Source organism: Uloborus diversus, chromosome 4 (genome assembly GCF_026930045.1).
Source record: "Uloborus diversus isolate 005 chromosome 4, Udiv.v.3.1, whole genome shotgun sequence".
Classification (NCBI taxonomy): domain Eukaryota; kingdom Metazoa; phylum Arthropoda; class Arachnida; order Araneae; family Uloboridae; genus Uloborus; species Uloborus diversus.
This window is the reverse complement of record NC_072734.1, coordinates 114,299,623-114,323,152: the sequence shown is the minus strand read 5'-3', so window position 1 is coordinate 114,323,152 and position 23,530 is coordinate 114,299,623. Positions and strand designations below refer to the sequence as shown.

Here is a 23,530-nt window from a genome sequence, read left to right as displayed (position 1 = left end):
TCGCCCATGTTACGGTTCCACGTTATGATGATTTCATAATTTACTATTCCACGTTGTGATCATTTGCTCGGAAAAAGTTTCTTAAAATTAGAATATAAAAAGAACAAAATTGAATTTTCCAAAAATCGCTTCGAGGTGCACACCCCCATGCTACAAACTAACTTTGTGCCAAATTTCATGAAAATCGGCTGAACGGTCTAGGCGCTATGAGCGTCACAGACATCCTCCAGACGGAGAGACTTTCAGCTTTATTATTAGTATAACATAAAGACAATTGAGGTAGTGAGAAGCAAAGGGAAAAGGGCAAAATTTAAAATTTGGAGATAACCAGTACAAATGGTAGGTGAACCTCTCCTCTGTCTTGGGGCAAGAGATTGTACTAGTAGCCCTGGTAGGTGCTGCTGTACAGCATGATTTAGAAAACAATTTCAATGAAAGCCTACCTGGGATTTGAGCTTTAAACGCCTTTTACTCGAAACTTAAAATAGTCCACTTACATCCCTTTGCTTCTCACTGCCTCAATTGGTGTGCTGATGGGGGAGGAAATACTTGTATTATCATTAATTAATATATTAGCAACATAGCTATAGATTTTTTTTCCCCTGACAATTTTTCAAAGGAATTTTTATTAAATTTTTTAGGGGAACCTCCTACTATAGAATTCATGACACACTTCACAAATTTTAAACTGCTTTATGAAAGAAATGCAGTTAAGCAAAAAATTAGGCTCATTATTTTGGTATTTTTTTGATAGAGATGAAATAGTTCATGGATCCCCTCACCTTCATCTTTAGATCTCCTTACTTGTTTTAATAAAATAATGCAGAGGTTAAATAAATGAGTAAAATGTAGTAAAAAAAAAAAAGCGCATTTTATCTCTATTTAAGAGTAAAATATTTTTGTTTTAAAGTCCATTCCTAAAATCTTTGGGTGATAGAGAAAATGCAGGTCATTTCTGGGGATTCAGCGTTAAAAAAATACTTACGATTTATTTAAAGAAACAAAAACTTTGCAATTTATTGTTGTCCATACTTAAGGATTAATTCATACATAGCTAAATTAATTATTACTTGATTTTCAACTGTACAAATTTGACTAATTATCAGATGGAGATCCCTCTTGCCTTAAAATCAAAATATTTTCATACATTCCTATGAACTGTCTATTTTTCAGAAAGAATGTCCAGAAATTCCTGCGTCTTTCCTGTCAAGATTAGTATTTTGGTGGTTTAATGGGTAAGTTTTTTATGAGAGGAAATTATTTGCTATTTTACTTTTTTCGCTCAAAACATTTTTTCTGATATTTCAGTTTGTGCCCTGACTTTTTAAAAATATATATTTGTTTTAATGTTTAATGTTTGAATTATGAAGTTTCTATGAAACTTGTTTTAGCTTGTTGCCTCAAATCTATTGTTTTTTCTTGATGCTATCTCTTTCTTTTTTGTTTTTTTGCTAAAATACTGAGTTTTCCTAATTAGTGAAATCTTTTGTGTGTGATTTTTGCTGTCATATGATGCACATCAAAAATCATTGTATTTTCTAGCATGAGCATTCTTGGTTGGAAAAGACCATTAACAATGGATGATCTTTGGGAACTAAATCCAGATGACAGGACAGAGTACATTTCTGCACAATTTGAGAGACACCTTCCTCATGCTCGTTGGGTGCAAACTCTGCATAGCAAGTATGTAGTTATATGTGTCATCTTATTTGTGATTTCTCTAGCCTGTTTTTTTGTCGGTCCGCAAGATCTTCCTTATTCCTTTATCGAATTCCATGATTTACCTCTCATTTTAAAGCTTATCATGTCGACTAATGATGAAAAATAGACCCACGTTCTACAACTGTACCGCTTCCCTTAAATTTGAGATTTAAAATCATCTATAAGAAAAGACCCTTCAATGGATATGTCCTTAATGTACTACAAAAGTTTTCCTTGTATTGTCAGAAGTGAGAGCCAGGTAGCTTAGTCGGTAGAGCATTGAGTTTTCAATTGAATAGTCCCTGGGCCATGCCTCTGTTTGAGGGACCTGCCGTTTTTAAAGTATGAATTTTGCCTATAAGATCTTAGGCGTTAAAATTAATTCTGCTGGAATACTCTTCTCTTTTTTGACTCCTTGATGCAGCCTTCATTTAGCATCAGGGGTGCCCTGCTAGGGAGGGGGGGTGGGGTGTAGAGTGAGGCATTGAAATTTTTAGGGAGTTGTTTTGAGGGGTATTTTTTTTCATTTGGGGGGGGGGGGACTTGCGTGTGTGTGGGGGGATCTTTGCGGTATTTAGAGGGATTTTGGCCTTGCATTTGGGGGTGGGTTGGCACCCCGTTAAGCACAATGAATTATGTCGGATTATGCATTTTTAAACCATTATTGTAATATAGTTTGTGAATAATTGAGTCCGGTACAGATTCTAACTACAGCATTACGACTCTGCCAGGTTAAGCTTGCCCCAACTGTATACAGGCATTCTGTACTCTCTACATTTTCATTCATGCATAGAATGGAATTTAACCATTCTAAAAACATTGGAAGGACATGTTTTGTACCTGCTACAACCAAGCTCGTTATGATGAAACTTAATTTTCCATAAGGTGAATACCAGTAGAAAAGAAATTATATAAAAATATGGTTAGTTTATAAAATGAAATACACTTCAAAAAAAAAAAAAGCGCTTAACTCAAAAATACAATGGAATATATAATATTAGAAGAAAAACAACAAAACATTTTATACTACACTATAATTTACAAAAATATAATATTAGAAGATATGAAGTAACCTCTTATTTTCGAAGAACTTCTAGAGAACTCTAGGGTATCATTCTTGGTGTATTTTGGGGTCATTTTTAGAGATTTTGTTGATTGTCTGCCTGGTAATTAATATCAAATTCTAAAAACTTTGTTTGTTTCAAATTTTATCAAAAATTATTAATTATAAGTTTAATGGCTGTTAATTTATTGCCCAAAGCATCTATTTTTAATTTAAAAGTCCTTCGTTTTGGTGTTTGACTGAAAGCAAGGGCGCCCATATACAAAATTGTAGGGGGGCGGGCGCTCAGATATTTTCTCATGAGTTAGGAGGGTATTTTCTCCATGGAAACCGATTTCAGGACAGATTAAAGTCATTAAAATATTTCATTTTTAACAATTTATTCATTAATGGCTGGAGAATAAATGTTTTTACATTTCTGCAAAGAAAAAAAGTACCAAAAGCAAAAAAAGTTCTAATTTCAAAGGAGGGGTTCGGGTCCCCCCTTGCCCCCCTATATGGGCACCCTTGACTGAAAGCATGTTATTTTAGCATTACTTGCTATTTTCTGAATATTATGAAAAATATTTTACAATTAAAAACTATTTTATGTTGAAGTTTTCCAATGTTTAATGTTTGATTAAAGTTGTCCTACTTTTCTTGTCACTGTTTACGAACAAATAAATAAATATGACAGATGAACAAATAAAACTTAAATAAAGTAATGATTAATTAATAAAATAAATTTACTTTTTTTCCAAATCATTGTGACAATAATTTAAAAAAAAATAAATAAAGGAATTGTCGATTTGCACAATTTTTATGTGTTTATTCTACTATTTTTGTGTAGGGAATTTTAAAAAAAATCTTCTGTATTTTAGTTTATTACGAGATGGCAGCGTTCCATTTTCCCAGGACTCCAAGGATGGAAAGATTGAAATTGAAACAGAGTTTGTCATACAGAATGGACTCCAGGAAATGCCAAAGAAACAAATAAATATCTTCAGGGTTCTTGTGAAGACATTTTGGGGCTATTTTCTGGCTGGCTCTGCTTGCAAATTCATTTATGATTTATTACAGTTTGTGAATCCTGTTCTTCTAAGGTAGAATATTCCTTGTAAATTTTTAGGTACGGTAGAGTCTCAAAAATCTGAGTCTCGAAAGTTCGAAATTCCTCTTAATTCGAGGTGCTTCATTCATATTTTAAATTTAATTTTTTATTCCCTCAAAAAATGATTTCATTAAAATCTGAAAAAAGGAAATTTTGTTTCTGTAAAACTAATTAGCTTCCAACAGGAAATACGGAAAAAACATTGAGAAGTTTGTTTCAACAACTCCCAAAGAGACATGAAATATTCAACTAGAAGATATGTATTATGACTGCAAGATATATGTATTCAAAGATGCCTTTGGGATAATTACTTAATATGCAAAATTGACATTGATTTTCGACAAAGAATGTGTTAACATCCCTTTTGGAGTATCTGATTGTAATTAATAAGTAGGTGCACAACGATGCCACATGAGTTTCAAAAAGGAAAATTTTCACAACTAACCGTTTTTGTGTTATGCACGATACATCTCGTACATATGCACTCTGATAGATACAGAAAACTCATCGAAATAGTATCGGGGGGCAGTCAAAATGCATGTTTTGGTTTGCTTAAAACTGCGCCCATAACTACGCATTGATATCGGGAAAAACTAAAATCATAATTCATTTAGACGCAATTAAAGCGTAAATTTATGTTGAAATTTGAGCAATGAATTTTGCGTGAAGAGAATACTTCTTTTTCTTTGCACTAAGAAGTAAAACGTGTCCCTCCTATGTCGTACGAATAGTGGCAATTTTCAATCTGGAAGAATTTTCCGGATAATCCGAGTTTTCAGTAATCCAAGGTGATTTTAGTCCCAATTAACTCAGATTTTTGAGACTGTAGTGTAATTATTATAAAATAAGATTGTGATGTATCAGTGTCATTAATACATACAATGGTAAGGATCTGGTACATTATTTTGAGTAGTGTTCACTCTGGAAAGAAAGAACTGTGTCTTGGAAAAAACACACTTCTTTTTGAAATGAAATCTCTGCCAAAACCTGGAACAAAAATATGTTCTGTTTAGTTTTGGTCAGGTAATATCTATTAAATAGTGATAATACAAATACAAAAGTGACAACCAGCAACAGGCTCTGGACCCAGCTAGACTGGTCCTAGTCAATTTACAATCCCCAGTGAAGATCAATGGCCCTCTTAAAACTATCTACTCCCTTGCTCATTACCACCTCTTCAGGTAAGCTGTTCCAAGGTTCCACTACCGTGCTGAAATAATTTTTCCTAATATCCATGTTAGCCTGAGATTTAAATAGCTGAAAACTATGACCCCTTGTCCTGTTTTCAGTGCTAAACTTTAGCCCCATAACATCTTTCACTTTAATAAATTTAAACAACTGAATCATGTTCCCTCGGTCTCTTCTTTGCTCAAGGCTGTAGATTTTTAGCATTCTAAGCCTGGAGTTGTAGTCTAAATGAGAGAGTGTATTTGTTAGCCTTTGAACCCTTTCCAATACATTAAAATCTTTCTTAAGATAAGGAGACCAAAACTGAACAGCATACTTACTCCAAATGAGGTCTTACCAAACTTCTATATAAGGGCAGAAGAACTTCTTTACATTTGTTTGAAATAGGTCTATGGATAAACCCAAGCATCTTATTGACTTTGTTACTAGCTATGCTGCACTTTGTGTTGGCTAAACTTTAAATCCTGACTTATTAACACGCCCAGATCAGCAACTTTTTCTGCCTGACTAATGACTGAACCTTGCAAATAACACACTACAACAATAATACACTATTTCCATGCCCTAAATGTAGCACTTGACTTTTGCTTTAGGCTGTTCTGATGATATGCTACTCTTGAAATTAGGGTAAAGGAAATATCAATAGGGTTACAAGTATTTGTAGCAGGTTGTTAGAAGCAGTTGCAGGGGCGGCATTGAGGATTTCTAATTGTTAACCAGTAAATTAGCCAAATTTTAAAAATATTTGCAAAATTTCAAGTCTTAGCCAAAGACTAACTTTAACTGATTTTATTGTATTTTTGTCTGCAGAAATATTTAATCAGAGAACAAAGTATAACTTAATTTTTGTTGTTTGAATTTTCGGTTGGCCTATAAATTTGCCAAATTAGAATTTTTTTCGCCGAATTAGGCGCAGTGGCAAATGCTTAACGCGGTCCCTGCAATAAATTGTTGAGAGGACTCTTGATCACTATTTGGGATTGCTAAATTGTCTAGGACTAGCCTAGGGCTCCGAACTGTGCTTTATGTTTACTAAAACAGTTGAAGTTTGCCCATGTTGGATTATGAAAAAAATTGTAATCTACTGCTTTCGGTTATGTTTCTAAATACGTTTACAAGACACTATTTGCCCCCCAGATTTGTATATATTGTGTGTTTCTTGCTTTGTGTTTAATATCGATTTTTATTTTTAGGCTATTAATAGCTTACATTGGTACTGACGATCCAATCTGGATTGGGATCATTTATGCTCTTGGAATGGTTTTGAACGGTATGCTGCAGTCTGTTCTTTTAGCAGATTATTTTCATCGTATGTTTCTTCTTGGAATGCGCATTCGCACAGCTCTTGTTTCTGCTATTTATAAAAAAGTAAGCAAGACACTTTAAAAACATTTTTAAATTTATAACTTTTTTTTGTGAAGTTCTTTAACCCTGAAATAAATTTCTTCTGTAGCAGTAATTAAAAACTTTGAATTTTATAGAGGAATTTTTTTTAAAAAAAAAGTATTTAAAAAAAAATGATTTTGACACAAATTATGGAAAACAGATTTTTTAATTAACAGCGCAATAATGTTAAAAATTGTTTTATCAAACCCAAAATAGCAGGATCTTTATGTTATACTGTCTTCAGAATTTTTCATTTTAAATTTATTACTTATTTATTTATTTTATTTTTAAATTCCTAATTGATCTTTGTGTACAACCAGTGTTGTTAAACTGATTTTTTTATTTGTTTTCTCTTTCAGTCGCTTTTGCTTTCGTCATCTGCAAGAAAAGAATCAACTGTGGGTGAAATTGTAAATTTAATGTCTGTGGATTCACAGAGGTTCATGGATCTAATGCCATACATTAACATGATTTGGTCTGCCCCACTGCAAATTATATTGGCACTTATCATGCTCTGGCAAGTTCTGGGCCCTTCTGTCCTTGCAGGACTTTTAGTGATGGTCTTATTAATACCCATAAATGCCGTAATTGCAGCTCAAGCTAAAAAGAAGCAGGTAATCTTTTGCTAATGCTACTGCAGTAAACTCCCGATTATCGGCAGTCGGATTATCCACGGGTCTTTTTCCACTTTTTTAAAAACAGTCAATAAATGTTTTTTTAAACTTATTAATGTGATATTGTTCGTTTTTACCATCAATGTTAGTAGATGCAGTGTAGCAATATTTTTAGCTATAATTAAAATGTATGTGTGAGTGTTATTCAGATTTTTTAGCTATTTTATACAGTAGTATCGTTTTTTACCTATTATTCGGATTATCTGCGGTTTTTGCTTATCCGCAGTTACCGTGCCACCCTATTTCACCTATAATTGGGAGTTTACTGTACTAATAATAATTACTGTACAGTAAACTCCCGATTATTGGTAGTCGGATTAACTGCTGCTCGGATTATACGCGGATCTTTTCTCATTTCCTTTCTCCTTTAACTTATGATCGTGTGATTGTTCGCTTTTAGATTTTACATACATTTTTTATATTCAATGTCAGTAGATGCAATGTTTTCAGTTATAATTTAGATGTATTTGAGTGTTATTAATATTTTTTTGCCATCGTATACACTAAGCATCTATTTTATACTTATTATTCCGATTATCCGCAGTTTTCGCTTATCCGTGGTTACCGTGCTACCCTATTATGCAGATAATTGGGAGTTTACTGTATTAATAATCCTTTTTAGAAAATTATCAGGGTATAATTGGATCTGGAACCAATATAATTGTATTTTAAAGCTGAAACTTTTTCCTACTTGTTACGTTGAAAAACACAAAAATCAAGTCTTCAGGTCTTATCAGTTATTTTAGGGCTTCAAAATTTTAATTTCGTATTTGTGTAAGTTTTCTTAAAACTCAACAGTGAAAATTGCTTTTGGTCTTTTTATTTATTGTTATTTTTTTATACATTATGTATGGTATCACGAGTTGCTTTGATGACTTGCTTCTGGAAAAGATGTAAAAATGTGACAATTCATATGAGGCAGTGAGAAGCAAAGGGATACACACAAGCGGACATTTTTTAAGTATTGAGTAAAACACATATAAAGATTACGTCCTAGATAGGCTTTCGTTGAGTTCTTTTTTTTCCTAAATCATGGTGTACGGCAGCACCTACCAGGGCTACTAGTACTATCTGTTGCCCCAAGACAAAGTAGGGCATCACTTACCATTTGCACTGGTTATCTCCAATTTTTTAATTTTGCCACTTGCATCCCTTTGCTTCTCACTACCTACACATAAGGGTTGGCAACTGATCCATCACTGAATGATTTTAACCAATCTGCGTAAGATATAGGACGATTTTCTTACTGTACGGTCATTTCTTTATTTTTCTCTTAAAAAATAACAAGAATACTTAAAATACATCACCAGCTCAGTTACTCCATCCGAGGACTGCAGTTTCGTGCTTTTTAGCACTCATCAGCCCGGAATAGGAATCACATGAGCTGGTGGCGAAAATCCTCTTAAGGGAGCCAAGAGAGCCAAACAAACTGGTAGCTAATGTAGAGTTAGCACACCAGATGAGTGACCGCAGCAATGGTGCGGTTCAACTCAAAGATTGATGGCAAGACATGGTATTTTGTAATAAGTTCGCCACCAGCTCATGTGATTCCTATTCCGGGCTGATGAGTGCTAAAAAGCACGAAACTGCAGTCCTCGGATGGTATAACTGAGCTGGTGGTGTATTTTAAGTATTTCTGCCTTAGCCTTGGCTTAGGGCGGTAACTTACTACAAAATAACAAGAATAGTTTGCCAAAATCACACTGCAAGTTCATATCTTTGTTGATGTCCATAATATCTACTAATGGAAAGGGTTCACCATCATTGGTTCTCTCTGTATGCTTGAGTGTTGTTTTGTTAGTATTGGTTTGAAAATAATCAAATTTTAATTGGAAATTCTTTCTTCTACTAAATCGAGGTTTTTTTTACTCCAATCAGTGATTCATAAACTACATCATATTTCTGAAAAATTAAAGAATTTGATAAAAGTATTACTACAGTGAAATTCCATTACAATGGCATTCGAGAGACTACAAAGTTTCATTCAAGCAACGTAATGGAAATTGAATTGGGACTGAAAATTCCTTTCATTGAAACAGATTTTTCATTGCATTGAAATTCCTTGTAACAGGATTTCATTGCATTTTGAATAAAAAGTTTTGGGTTTTCAGTTTTAAATATATTATTGTATGTATTGCAGGTCAAGCAAATGAAATTTAAAGATGAAAGAGTTAAACTTGTCAATGAAGTATTATCTGGCATTAAAGTGTTGAAACTGTATGCATGGGAAAATGCGTTCAAGAAAAAGATTGATGAAATTAGGGAGCGAGAAATAAAGCATTTGAAAGGTATAGCATATCTTAATTCTGCTGGCATGATGATATGGAGCTGCTCGCCTTTTATTGTAAGTTCTATATTTCTTTGTCAGTCTATATTCAGTTTCATTCTAAAACCTTTTAAATGAATTGAAAAATCAAATTTAAGAGTTTTGAATTCTTTTAAAGCACGTTTTGTATTTCTTTATCAGTATATATTTAGCTTTAATTCAGAAACCTATGAATGAATTTAAATAGGCTAAAAAAATTTGAATTCATATATAATAAGTTTTATTTTTTTAGTGCACACTTGGATTTCAGGAAAAAAATAACAGTGCAAAAGTAATTTCAACATAGAAATAAGCATTAGTATTATTTACCATTCATTTCTGCAGCATTTATCAAAACCGAGCTGCAATGGTGTGAATAATTTTTATTTTTAACCCTTTATGCAAAAAAGAGGGGAGCTAAAAGTTATATGTATGTAACTGTTTGTTTGTGACGTTGTAGCTAATAAAGTTTTGAAAACCAATTTCTTCTTCTTCTTCTTCTTTTTGTTTGTTTGAAAGGTGACTTGATTGAGAGTGTGCTTAGCTATGATTTCTTTGATGCTAGGTTTTTATTACAGTGAAGCACCATTTATACGTTTTTGAAGGGACTGTATGAAAAAAGCGTACAAATGAAAAAACGTATAATACGTATAGATTAATGCATATTAGACTGTGCAGGGGCCAATTTAAAAAACATATAATTGATAAAAACGTATGAAAGAGAAATGTATAAATGGTGCTCTTCACTGTATTATTATTATTTTTTTAATTTAAAATTTAATATCAGTTCTTAACCTCTTGCTCTTCCTTGAAATAATTCTGACTTTGAGAAGTATTACAACAGAAACGTTTTCTTTCAGTGATTGTAATTAGTCTTATATGAACCTATGTTATAGAAATTTGTAACTTTCTCTACTCTGTATTTTTTGTTTTTTGATGTATGACTACTATAGATTTAATATCATAAAAGTGTATGATATAGTTCAACAAATTGATGCATTTCCAAACAAAGTTCATATTTGATTCAATATTACTAAGTTGTACTTGTGCTTTAAAATTATTTTGTTTAACATAAAAGCTATAACCAGTATTTTTCTTTCATTTAGGTTGCTTTAGTTACATTTGCAACCTATGTTCTATCAAGTGAAGAAAATGTTTTAAACGCCACCACAGCATTTGTCTCACTGTCTTTGTTCAACATTCTCAGATTTCCCCTAACCATGTTGCCCCATATGATAACTACTATGGTCATGGTATGTAGAATTTAAATTTTTGGTTACTTTGCTTATAATTGTATCATTTAAATTTATTAATATATTTTATAATTTAAAATGTACCCAAAATTATAATGGAGTTGTAATGCTTTTGACGTTCATTGTTTTGAAACGTTTTTTTCACGCATTGAATGGTAGGAAAATTCCAAATTTATTCATGTTTTCTTTTACTTTTTATTTATTGAATCTCTCTTAGCTGCTCTGTTTCGAAGCACAAGAGATTCAAAATTTATAAATCTTCTTTTCTGAATTCAACTTGGCATTAGTTATCATTTATCACATAGCTCAAAGGTATTCTACATGACAGAATAAATGAACCAGGGAATTAATTCATTTCAATGGTTTTTTAAAATTTATTTCTTAATTTTAGGTAATGATACAACACTTTAGATATTTTTCTTCCATTCAATACCAGTAGATGCAATAACACTATTAAAATATGAGTGGAGTGGTACAAATATAGAGATTTTGTGGATCAGTTAGGTGTCATCCGCAAATGATGACACACTTTGGGGGAGGTGGGATTTGTAAAATTGGGATAGTTTGTGACAAGGGGGAGGGGGAGAGGGTAAAAGGAAGTGTAACATCATACTTATTTTGTTACAAAATGTTTATATAACATTGTGACATGTAGCTAGGGGTGGAGAGGGGATTAGTTGAAGTGTGGCACTTCGTGACCAATTGGGAAGGGGTCTCATGTGATGAAAAAAAGCATGACATTATTTATAAACACCTTCTTCTCTTTAAAAGACTTCATTTGTTCTATGTTTTATGAATACAGAAATTCTTTTTCATCTCTTTAGAATTCTCTTGAAAAATTGAATGCATACAATACAATGGAGGGAGCTAATGTTCTTCCGTGTTTTAGGTTAGTGTTTCTGTGAAAAGAATCAACAAGTACTTAAATAGTGATGAATTGGAAAAGTATGTCATTCGTGACTCATCACAAAGTAAGAAAATTTTTAAATGACTAGTTAATTCACTGATTATGCAGTAACTAGTTACATGTAAACATTGCTTATTTTTTGTGATATATTTCTTTAACTATTAATTTGTTTAGTAATCAGCTGGACTGAAGCATACCTTTGACACTCAAATTCACGTAATGAATGCAAATGTAATGTTATCTTTGAGAGCATATTTTAAGAGTGAGTTACTTCCGAGTTCAGCATTTGTACCTTTTGCAAAATAAAAATTGTAAAGTGTTAAATAATATCAACTCTGATAGTATAAATCGAATAGAGATGCAAAAAAAAAAAGAGAGAGAGAGAGGAAAAACAGCTTTAATGTGATAAAAAAAATTAATGGACCTTATGCAACATATCGTTAGAGGTACCTGCTCTTTACTGCATATGATGGATGTTAGAATCAGTATCGACTTGCTGTTACTGAAAGCTTATTGTTTCAAGCTTGAACACTTTCATTTTTCTAAAAGTTAGTTTTTCTTTTATGTTACTCAGAAAAGATACTTATTTTGAAAACTGATGGCTATACACACACAACACAATATAATGATTTCAAAGGTCTCTTTTTTTTCATAGTAATACATCTGTTGGAATAATTTCTTACTGACTTCTTTATGAAATTAGTATTAAACTTTATTTTGTTAATACTAATTTCATAAAAAAGCAAATGTTAACATATTTTCCCCCAAACTTCTCATTTTTAGGTTTTCCTCTTGTGGTTCGAAATGGACGCTTTCAATGGAACAGGTCGGAAAATAGTGAGCAAGAAAATACCAAAGCTACTCTAGAAGGCATCAACTTTAATATCAAGTCGGGTACATTAATAGCGATTGTTGGTCAGGTAGGATCTGGGAAGTCTTCACTTCTTTCTGCCATTCTTGGGGATATGGACAAACTAAGTGGAACAGTTTCTATCAATGTAAGGAATCACCAATTTTAATTATTTAATTTCCAAATTAAAAAAATCCAAGAAGGTTTTTCTGCCTTTGTATAAAAGTTTGGTAAGACCTCATTTGGAGTAACGTATTTTCGGGAGTAATTGCCACACCTGGTGTAAGCGCCGCATAGAAATATATTCTCAAGAAAAAAATTTAATGCCAACATTAAAAAACTTAAAAGCACAATTAGTAGTAAGGACAGCTGGAATGAAATGCAAATGAAAGAAATATTTTTAATTAACGTAACTATATATACTTTACTGTAAATATAATTTTCTTACCTTGAGGGGAGACATTCGTTGGTTATCCAGAGCGAGGGACACAGACCCTTCCCCTCAATCCCTCGCCAATGTCAAACTCTGTCCCAATTAACACAAAACATCGATTGACATTGAAACAACATAGGTTGACCTTCGAATATCAATCAATAACGAATAAGGTTCTTGAAACATATAGAACTGTGAAATACACCGCCAGCTCAGTCATTCCAGCCGAAGACTGCAGTTTCGTGCTTATTAGCACTCATCAGCCCGGCATAGGAAGTGACTGAGCTAAAGGTGGAAAACCTCTTAAGGAAGCCAAGAGTGCCAAACAAACTGGTAGCTAATATGGAATTGGCACTGACCAGACGAGTGACCAAAGCATGGTTCGATTCAACTCGAAGATTGCAGGCAAGGCATGAATGACTGAGCTGGCGGTGTATTTCATGTATGTCTGCCTTAGTCCTTGCTAGAAGGGGGTAACTTACTGAATATAGAATTACGTCGATGTATATTTTTTCTCCGACTTGATTTAAAAAGTCAATTATACTGCCTATATTGACGTTTGGAATCGATTAATCATTATTAAAAGCATTTATGTAGTAACACTGTTATTATATAGAAATCAGAAGCAAAATAGGAAATTGCTAACTTCAAAAAACGTTGTTTTATGTTAGAAAAATATTGAAGCATTGACATTTTTTGATGTGACTGACATACTTTTTCTACGTTAGTCGTTGTTTTGTGCAAACTGCCGGCAGCAGGATGATGTGGTACCATCTATTAGCAGCATCTTCAACGTTTTTTAAAACTTGAATTTTTTTTACTTGAAAAAAAAAAGAGGCTATTGTCCGCACCGGCAATTTTTTCTCTTTTTTTCTTGTATGCTCCGTGGCGCTTATTCCCAAAAAAAAAAAAATACGGTATACTGTTCAGTTTTGGTCTCCTTACCTCAAGAAATATATTTCTTTATTGGAAAGGATTCAAAGAAATGTTATTAGGCTAGTAAGGGGACTTTCAGATTTAGTTTATGATATCAGACTTAAAAGGCTTTATATGTATAGCCTCAAGCAAAGAAGAGTCAGAGGGGACATGATTCAGTTGTTTAAATTTATCAAAATGAAAGATATTAATGGTTCAAATTTTTGCACAGAAAGCAAGACGAGGGGTCATTGTTTTAAGCTATTCGAATCTAAGGCTAACTTGGAAGTTAGGAAAAATTATTACTATAGTAGGGTTGTGGGCACATGGAACAGCTTACCAGAAGAGGCGGTAATGAGCAAGAGGGGAGGGGGGAGTGGATAGTTTTAAGCATGCCATTGATTTTCATTGGGTATTAATAAATTGACTAGGACATGCCTAGTTAGACCCGGAACCTGTTTCTAGTCGTCACATTTGTATTTATAATTTCTACTCAGTAAATTTATTGATAAAATGGTTTGTATTACACATGGTGAAATAGCTTTCAAACAGCATGGAATTTCATTTAGCATGTTTAAAGTGGATAAGGCTTTGTTTAATTAGTGTTTGTTGTCACTTGATTTTGCATGAATTCTTAAATTTTATTTACTGTCTTGTAATTCATAAAGACGATAAATTATGTGGAAATAGAAATGTTTGTATGCATGTGATTAATTATTTGCTGTAATAAAATAATCAGGGCATTATATCTGTATCTCAGGGCTGTAACTAGTTTTTTTTTTGTGGAGGGTTTTACCAACACATTTCTCATTGAATCTAGAGTATGATTGAGAAAGTGTGATTTTATTCGTTTATTCCAGGGGGCCCACAGGAGAGAGGGGGGGGGGATTATAGAGCAAGTTGCGCCATCATGATTTTTTTTGGGGAGGGGGGAGATTTTTGAATTTATTTATATTAATTTATTTGTTGATGAATTTTCAGCTCCAACATTTTTTTTATTTTACTTTATTTTATTTTATTTTTATTTATTTATTTAATTATTTTGTGTGTATGTTCTTGGTGTAGCACGGAACTTTTCTACAAAATAATAATAATAATTTAAAATAAAAAAATGTAATAAAATATTTTAAAAAAAGAATAAAATAAAAAAGGGCTAAAAATTAAAGGCAAAAGAGATGAGAATTTTTTTATTTTGGGGGAGGAGGGGATATTTGCGCCATTGAACTTAGGTTGGATGAGCATCCCTAGTTTATTCTATTAGTTTTTGTTGCAGTAAGTTAGTTTGATGAAGGGGGTACTAATTTAACGGCATTAATATGAGCGAATGTAAAAGATGAATCTTTAATGTCTAGAATATTTTTCATCAGTAAAATGTTAATAAACTAATGTTTTTCTTGTTGTATTTTGAAGTTATTTCAAGCAACTGAACAGAATTTTTCTTTCAAATTTTTTTCTACTAGGGAAAAATTGCATATGTAGCTCAACAGCCATGGATACAAAATTCTACTCTGCAGAACAACATCCTGTTTTCAAAAAAATTGAACAAGCGAGTTTATGACAACGTGGTTGAATCTTGTGGACTTGTCACTGATTTAACCATCTTACCAGGAGGAGATCAAACTGAAATTGGTGAAAAAGTAATTGTGTTCAATTTATCATTTTGCTATCACTCTTTTTTGAAATACAGGAACAAAATAAAGCACAGTGATTGAAGAATGTATGAGTAATTAGATTATTTAAAATTTTAAGGTGCCTTGTAGTGCAGTTCTTCAAAATTTTCAAAAGGAATTTTATTTTAGGGCAGTCAAAAGATTTATTTTCTGCAAAAAAAAAAAAACCTCTTGAAGCTCATCTGCAGCCAAGAAGATGTGTGTAGTATTTTAAAATAAAATTAGGCATGAAGTTATTCAAAACATTTTAAATCATTTCTAAAATAATAAACTATTTTTGAGGTTTTTCGAATTTTAACTGTTTTGAATAAATCATAAACTATCTAAAATCTTTTGGAGAACATATTTAAGAAATAATATAAATATGTAGGCATATTCTAAACATTTGTTATGAAAATCTTGTTTTAAGTTCTTCATCTGGACATGTTTTTGGGAGTGCATTATAATATTTACAGAAGTGTTTTTGTTTCTCTTTAGGGCATTAATTTGAGTGGTGGCCAGAAACAGCGTGTCAGCCTAGCCAGAGCAGTTTATTCAGATGCTGATATTTATCTGTTGGATGATCCACTCTCGGCAGTTGACTCTCATGTTGGAAAACATATTTTTGAAAAAGTGATTGGACCTGATGGATTGCTTAAAAATAAGGTCCAAACTTATTTAATAAGTAATTGCACTATAAAATCATGTATAAAGTATTAATGGAACTAGACTTTGTCAAAGGATATCAGAACAATTCAGTACAAGAAAAATAGTGGTGTTTGTCCCGACACGCAGCATGCCGGTGCATTTCGATATTTACATTGCCCTGACACAGGGGCGACTCGTCACTATGGACCGGATGGGCCAGGCCCACCCAGAAAAATTGTACACAACTAAATAGATCATGTTAAAATAACGTTTAGTATTTCGCTAAAAAATTTAAAAAAAACAACAAACAAACATCGAATTGGGGACATGAAACACTTTTTAAATCTCTAACACTCTGCATATCGCTTCTAAAATGTGAAAAGTTTTCCATCTGTTAGCGTTTGCTCTTGCAAGCTCTGAGAATGATTCTTGGGGCTTCGACTGGTTTGCCCCTCGACTGACTTGCGATACCTCTGCTCCTAACCAATCACAACGATTCAACCAGGAACCAAAACAGCAAGTCCGTGTCACTCTGATTTCTGCTGCGTGGGCTCCAGCTCCTTAGCTCTCCAAAGAATAGCTCTACCTAACAGCAGTAGTTCTCTGGTAGAAGGACAATAGCAGGTGGGGAAGGATTTGACACACGTCACTTGTACGAAACAACAGCTCAAATGGGCAAAAAACGGCTAGCCCACTGAATGAAAGAAAGTGCTCTTATTATTTTCCACCGTCCTTCTTTTGCATTTGTCTTTAATCTTAAACAGCTGTAAATATCTGGAACAGGCATTTTCCATTTTATGCGTTCCTCCCGATTATACCGCATCGCATCGCATAATTATTTTTATTTATTTTTCTGTTTGGAACTAACATGATTGGAATTTTTGAATGAAGAGTTTGTTTTCGAATAATTGATTTTGAGTGTGAAAAGTTCTGAATTTTTTACAAAAAAAAAACTTCAATTGAGCGAGATCTATTCAATTTTCATTTTTGTTCTGGTATTTGGCTAAAGTAATAAGCATTAATTGTTTTCTTTTTCTTCGATATGTGTTTTCCATTCTGTAGTACTTTAAGGCAGAACAAACCTAAATTATTTCAATTTTTTATCCGTTACATCGCTTTAAGTCCTTAAAGGCGTAGGGCCACATAACCTCAAAAATGAACAAACTATTCAATTTTTTTTATTGTTTATTTTAAAACTTCAGATTGTTTCAAACTTTATGAAGAGAGTTTCAACGCTCTAGTTTAATTAATTAAAAAATTATTGGCTTTAGGTCACTCACACTAGGTGCGCTTTTTCTTGATTTCGAATGGGGTGGGTATCTTGGCTTTAAATTTAAATTGTTTACCTTGAATTTTCAAAAAATGCCCAAGTGGATATTTTTCTAAAACAATTTCAACTTTGAAGTGGAAGAGAAGTTCAAAATGAAGCAACTGCAATAAGGGTTATCTTATACTGTTCAGCATTACTAACTGCAGTCCTCTCCATTGTATCTGTATAAATATTATTGAGAAAACTTTATACAGCAGAGCCCACCCGCTAAATTAAGGCTCGAGCCGCCACATCCCTGACAGTCAATCAAAAAGAGTTAAATTATTTTTAGACTGAAAATACAACAATTTTTTCGTAATTTGAGTGCCAATGGGGAATATACTTTTATTGTATTATTTTCATGCAGTAAATATCTACTAGGTTATTTCTTTTTGTGTATGTTACTATTTTATGGTACTCAGCATTCGATTTTGTCACAATAAAGTAAAAGAAATAATAAAATAGAAATCAAATTTATAAAGAGCTCACAATAAAAGTACCTACATTTAGTTCACTTACTTAACTTGTAAATAATACTCATTATTGCTATGACGTTAATATGCAAGGCCGATCCTAGCATGTGCACCACACACGGGCGGCCAAAGAAAGAGGTGGCTGCAGGCCGCATCATATAGTTTCTTTCAATCAAGCAAAATTCCTCAAGAATTTCTCACAAAATAACTTATAATATGTCGAATAAATATGCTGAACTTTAAATGTTCAATTACCAAAGTGCTGAATTTCCCGACAGCATAGCATAATTTAAGAAAAATAGAATTTTAGGGCACTTTGTGTTAGTCCATTGAATATATTAATTATCTACTCTTTTCACTACTGCTTCATTTCGCTTCACAATTTGTGACAGAACCGGTAAAATCAGGCATGGATACAAGGGAGGGTCAATGAAAGAAATGGCACCCACCTGAATCATGAAAAGGTGCCTTCTAAAAGGACCACTGAGGGCAGCCACTAATGATTGCCCCCAAGTCTTTATAGACCCTGAATAATGAAGACATATTTCATTAAAAAAAATTATACTGATAAGATTCTCTCGCAAGCATTTCAAACAACAAATTCTGTGATCAACAACCGTGGGTGCATGGAGAGACAATGAAAAATTGCGACTCCCTTGAGAGTCAAACATATGAATAACGAACTAAAATTTTGTAACTTCCCCCCTTTACAGCATTGTTTTCTAATTAAAATTATAAATGAACTGCTCAGTTTCAGATAAGGTAGGAGGACAGGGCCCTTGTCCCGGGTAGAAAATTTAAATGTTGGCTCCAAAACAAAGATCCAAAAGGATGCCATGACCTCCTTTACGAGACAAAAGAAGACTTATAATTGCGTTTTTAGGACTTTAGTTTCGGAAAATTTCACTGGTTAAACCACTGATCTTAAAAACCCAATTAAGTCTCTTATTCGCCCCATCTACTTTAACTTAACCAAACATAGCCGAAAAATGATGGCTCCAAAATGTGTTTTCTGGGGACAGCTCTTCCTAACGTCATCAAAAATTGCTTAATGGCATTTTTCGGATTTCTTTTTCGAAATGTTTGCAGTGAAGGGCCTCAAAATTCATTCTCTAACATTGCTACCAAATATAGTCTGAATTTGTGTGCTCCCTAAACCCACCCCCTCTCATTCAAAAACAAACTAAAATTATGTTTTTCAAACATTAGTTTCGAAGAACTTTCCGGAGAAGGACTCTGGATTCGCCTTCTCACAAATGTAATTGCTACCTACTCAAAATTTCATTTTTAGACGGTTTCGCACAGCCACCAAACCTTTCCTGGAACCCCCGTTTGCTCTTTATCCCATCGGTATCAAACAATGCCCAAAATACAATTTTGGTACTTCAATTTCCAAAAAAATCCAAAGGAGAACTGCCTGGCTTATGTAACTTTTCACAGCGAGGATATCCCCCATCGATCGTCAAAGTGAGGTGGAGAAAAGTCGATGGTTGTATTTTTCAGATATCAATATCGAAAAATATTCAGAAAGATCCGTTAAAGCTTCCCAGTTTCCTTAATATCACCAAAGATAGTAATTCCCCTTTTAGAAATATCCGCTTGAGAGCTCCGAGTTCCTTCCTTGCCAAAAGTAGCCTAAAATTGATTTTAGTTCCAAAAAAATATTTCGGTGCAGAATATTTTCACGTTTCCCCTATCATTCCTAAATACAACGAAAATTTTGTTTTTAAAACAATAGTGCCGAAAAATTACCAAAGGAAAGCCGCCAGATGCCCTACCGTCACTGAAGACGGCCTAAATTGACGTTTTTAAACTTCAATTTCGAACTTTTTCGATAGGAGGCGTCCGAATCTCCCTCCCTCCATCAATGTCAACAAAGATAACCTAAAATTGCGTGTGTAAAACTTCAGTTTCGGATAATTTTCAGGAAGAGCGCTGATCCTTTCTAAACAAAGCTAAGATCACAAAAAGTAGCTTCAAATTGACTTCAATTTTGAAATAATTTTAAGAAAGAACTCCAACAATTCTTTCTCTTAAAATTTCAAAAAAAATTCCTAAAATTGCGATTTTTGACTTCAATTTTGAAAATTTCTCCATGAACCTTGAATATACCAGACTCTTTTGTCCTTGCAAACAAGCACAACCAAAGATTAATTAAACCTGTTTTTTATACGCCAGTTTCGAAAATTTTCTGGGGCAATCCCCTCCGTCCTTCCTCTGATGTCACCGAAGATAGACGATAAAATGCGTTTTTACTACTGTACATAAGTTTTGGTATTTTCTTTCTCCAAAAATATAAATTGTACCTAAGGAATTTCTTACTATAAAACTTTTCTTCCCTTTTATGAGTTTCTTCCTCCTTCTGTTTTTTTTTTTTTTTTTTTTTTTAAATTAGAATTTGATACAGAAATTCGAGAAAGATTTATATGGACTTTAAGTGTTAGTCAAAATATTCCAAATTGCTCTTGAGGGGTGGCAAATTAGATCTTTTCACGCGGGTGGCCGACACCCCTAGGATCGGCCCCTGTTAATATGTTATCACACATAGATTTAAAATTAAAAATAAATTTTTATTTCTTTGCAGACCTAGAATTCTGGTCACTCATGGGTTGACGTACTTACCAAAGACTGACATGATTTATGTCATGAAAGATGGAGAAATCGCTGAGAAAGGATCATTCCAAGAACTAGTAGAAAGTAAAGGACCCTTCTCTGAATTTCTTTCGCAATATTTGTCACAAGTTGAAAGCATTGATGAAGACTTAGAAATTCTTGAAGATATAACTCAGAAGAATCCTGAGCTATTAAGGTAATTGAACAAAATTATTGTGAAAAATTTTGCATTAATTCAATTGGGAGATGATTGTATGCTGTTCTTAGATACTTTCTACACTTTTCATGGCCCCATCTGATTTTTCTCAATTGTGCATCATCACCTGTATGGGAAACACCAAAATAAAATTACAATAAAACCCCTCCTAATGGACACTCTTCAAATGCGACCCCCCCCCCCCCCAGCAGATGGTCTTTTATGCAAACAATTTTTAACTCCCAGATTCCTAGGCAAATAACATTATTAAAGCCCTGTCCTGCGGACAGCCCTCTATTGAGGACAAAAAAAAATTGCCCCTTTAGTGTCCGCATTAGAGGGGTTTACTGTACTTATCACTCACTTTTAGAATTGCAAGTTCTGTTATGACTTCTGCTAATAGAATGATAATGCCTTTTGTGCTTAAAAATTAATTGCATTGGAGACCAAACCTTTATTAATGACTTTTTTTTTCTTCTCTGTCAGCTTTTGATTATAAAATCTAATCGAAACGTGTCATTTGAAACAGTAATTCAATTATAATAAAATATTGTTAATAGAAATTACATTGAAGGAATTTTATTGGAAGCAAAATGAAGTTCTTTAATCCTTTTTGTTGATAATAAGAGTATACTTTCCCCGTGCAGTGGGAGAAGATAATATGCTTCCTATTGTACTTTTGCTTAGTCAGACCTTTCTCTCTTGTCCTGTTATATTTGAGTAATACAAATTTACCTGGGAGGTTGATCACATGATTGTTCGTGACGTCAGCGGTTAGTGTCCAATTGTTCAGCTCAACATCTTTCGTTCATGTGCAGCAGACAAATACATGCAAACGCTCATTTAGAACTTTGATTTAATAGACTGCCTTTTAATTGCTCAAAAATGCTTTCTGGCACAACATAGGGCTGCAGTTATTCTGAGCACAACTGGTTCCTTAATCACTGAAGCTGCTAGAACAACTTCTTGTATGCTCGGTGAACCACTGGCTCTATTAGAAAGCTTCTAGTTGCTGCCTGTATTAACTGGTCATCTTATCTGAATGCTGTTCTGGTGTAGGTATCTGTGGAAGGGGTGGGGAGATAATGCTTCCTTTTTGTTCAGATGGATACACGAGAAGGTTCATAGGGGCATGCTCTCACCCAAACATTTAACTGTATTTTGTTACATAGAAGAAGCTAAGTCGTAAAGTAACTGACTGTTTGAAATTTGAAATAATATTTCCTTTTATTTACTATGAAATCAAACTTTATGCTCTACTAGGCACATTATTCTTAGCTGATTTGCTGCCTTTTATTGACACCTAAGCATCCACAGAAAATGTTCATACCCTAAACTGTATTCCTGAGCATCACCCCCCCCCCCCCCAAACAGTCTGTATAAGCTCCTGCTCTTGATAAACACGGTAATAAGTTAAATACAAATACAAAAGTGACGACCAGCAACAGGTTCTGGGCCCAGCTAGACTGGTCCTAGTCAATTAGAACATTACTTTAAACTAAAACAATGCAATAAATTGAATTTTAAAGTATTTCTGAATTAGTATTTGTCACCTAATTGCTCCCCATTTTTGTTTCAAATGTTATGGGAATTATTGGAGAAAAGGAAGAGTTTAAGAACAGCCATAGAGTACTACATTTAAGGAAAGTTTCATGTTGACTGATTATATTGGTGAAGGGTGTACAAGGTGGCGACAGATCAGGGAGATCAGGGAAAAGTCGGGGAACTTTATTAATCAGGGAAAAGTCAGGGAAATATCAGGGAATTTTGAAAAAATAACAAAAAATCAGGGAAAATTGATTTTATGAAGAAAAAAAAATTTTTTTTTTTGCTTTACAAAATTAAGTACTCTAATTCCCTACGCATTTTCCGCCAATTAACTGTTCAAAAAAAGAAAAGAAAAAGTAAAATTAATGAGGTGCGATTATACACTGCCGCATATTTCTGCATCTGTTTTCCTCAATGTCAAAGTATTGAATCTTACTTATTAACCACAGGATGAACTTCCTAAGATTGCTTTTATGTCTGTTAGGTTGTTTATTTTACCTAGCTTGAAATTTCCTTTTACGCTTTCAATGCTACGTAAAATAAACAACCATACAGGCAAAGAGAAAGCATTCATTAATGCCTTAGCTCCTTTGCCTTTATTCCATTGTCTCGAAGTAATTAGCGTACTATAATCACGATTTCAAGAAGAAATCTTTGGTTTTTGAATTAATACTATGAAAGCTTAAAAGTTATTACTTCTTCGCGTTTTTAATTTAATTGCTAAAATTGAACTTTCAATAAAAAAAACTTTGTTTTTTTGCCGTTATACTATTTGATGTCACCGCAGATTATAAAGGTTTTCTTTTCTTCAAAATGAAGTGATTCTTTAATTTTACAACCAAGTTTTATTCTTCTTTTATATATTTTGAAATTAACTAATTATTATTATTATTTATTTTTTTCTTGCATTTAAAAGTTGTTTGTTACAAAAGCAATCCAAGATTTTTTTTCGTTACATACTGAAATCATTTGAAATAGAGTTAACTTGTGTACTTAAGTAAATATCTTCATTTTTTTACTGTTTATATGCTGTATTCATTCATTAAAACCTATGTTCTTGATTAGAGAAAAACTCCCTATGAATGGATGTCAAATGGTTTCATCTGTTTTGCATAAATATGTCAATTAGTTATATAAGAATAACTACATTACTTCTATTCTTTCACTATTACTTGTTATTTTTGCAACAATTATTATACTCTTTGAAAGCTTAGTTCAAAATAATTTCAATTACTTCTTAGTTCTATCATAAATACAAATGTTTTTTAAGAGTAATTTTAATAGTTTCTTAAAATTCTTATGCTAAGTGATTTTTGGAAGTAAAGTTTT

The 23,530-nt window shown here is 33.0% G+C and overlaps 1 protein-coding gene across 1 annotated transcript in view; it reads left to right on the top strand.

Moving 5' to 3' along the window:
- LOC129221365 (multidrug resistance-associated protein 1-like) overlaps positions 1-23,530 on the top strand; it is a 44,667-nt gene that overhangs the window by 4,963 nt on the left and 16,174 nt on the right. The window contains exons 2-14 of the mRNA XM_054855836.1: positions 1,174-1,235; positions 1,543-1,683; positions 3,625-3,846; positions 6,236-6,410; positions 6,788-7,042; positions 9,243-9,446; positions 10,514-10,660; positions 11,550-11,631; positions 12,351-12,565; positions 15,226-15,402; positions 15,913-16,080; positions 18,237-18,241; positions 20,435-20,653. Coding sequence (XP_054711811.1) covers positions 1,174-1,235; positions 1,543-1,683; positions 3,625-3,846; positions 6,236-6,410; positions 6,788-7,042; positions 9,243-9,446; positions 10,514-10,660; positions 11,550-11,631; positions 12,351-12,565; positions 15,226-15,402; positions 15,913-16,080; positions 18,237-18,241; positions 20,435-20,653 — 2,072 coding nt within the window. The remainder of the gene's footprint in view (positions 1-1,173; positions 1,236-1,542; positions 1,684-3,624; positions 3,847-6,235; positions 6,411-6,787; positions 7,043-9,242; positions 9,447-10,513; positions 10,661-11,549; positions 11,632-12,350; positions 12,566-15,225; positions 15,403-15,912; positions 16,081-18,236; positions 18,242-20,434; positions 20,654-23,530) is intronic.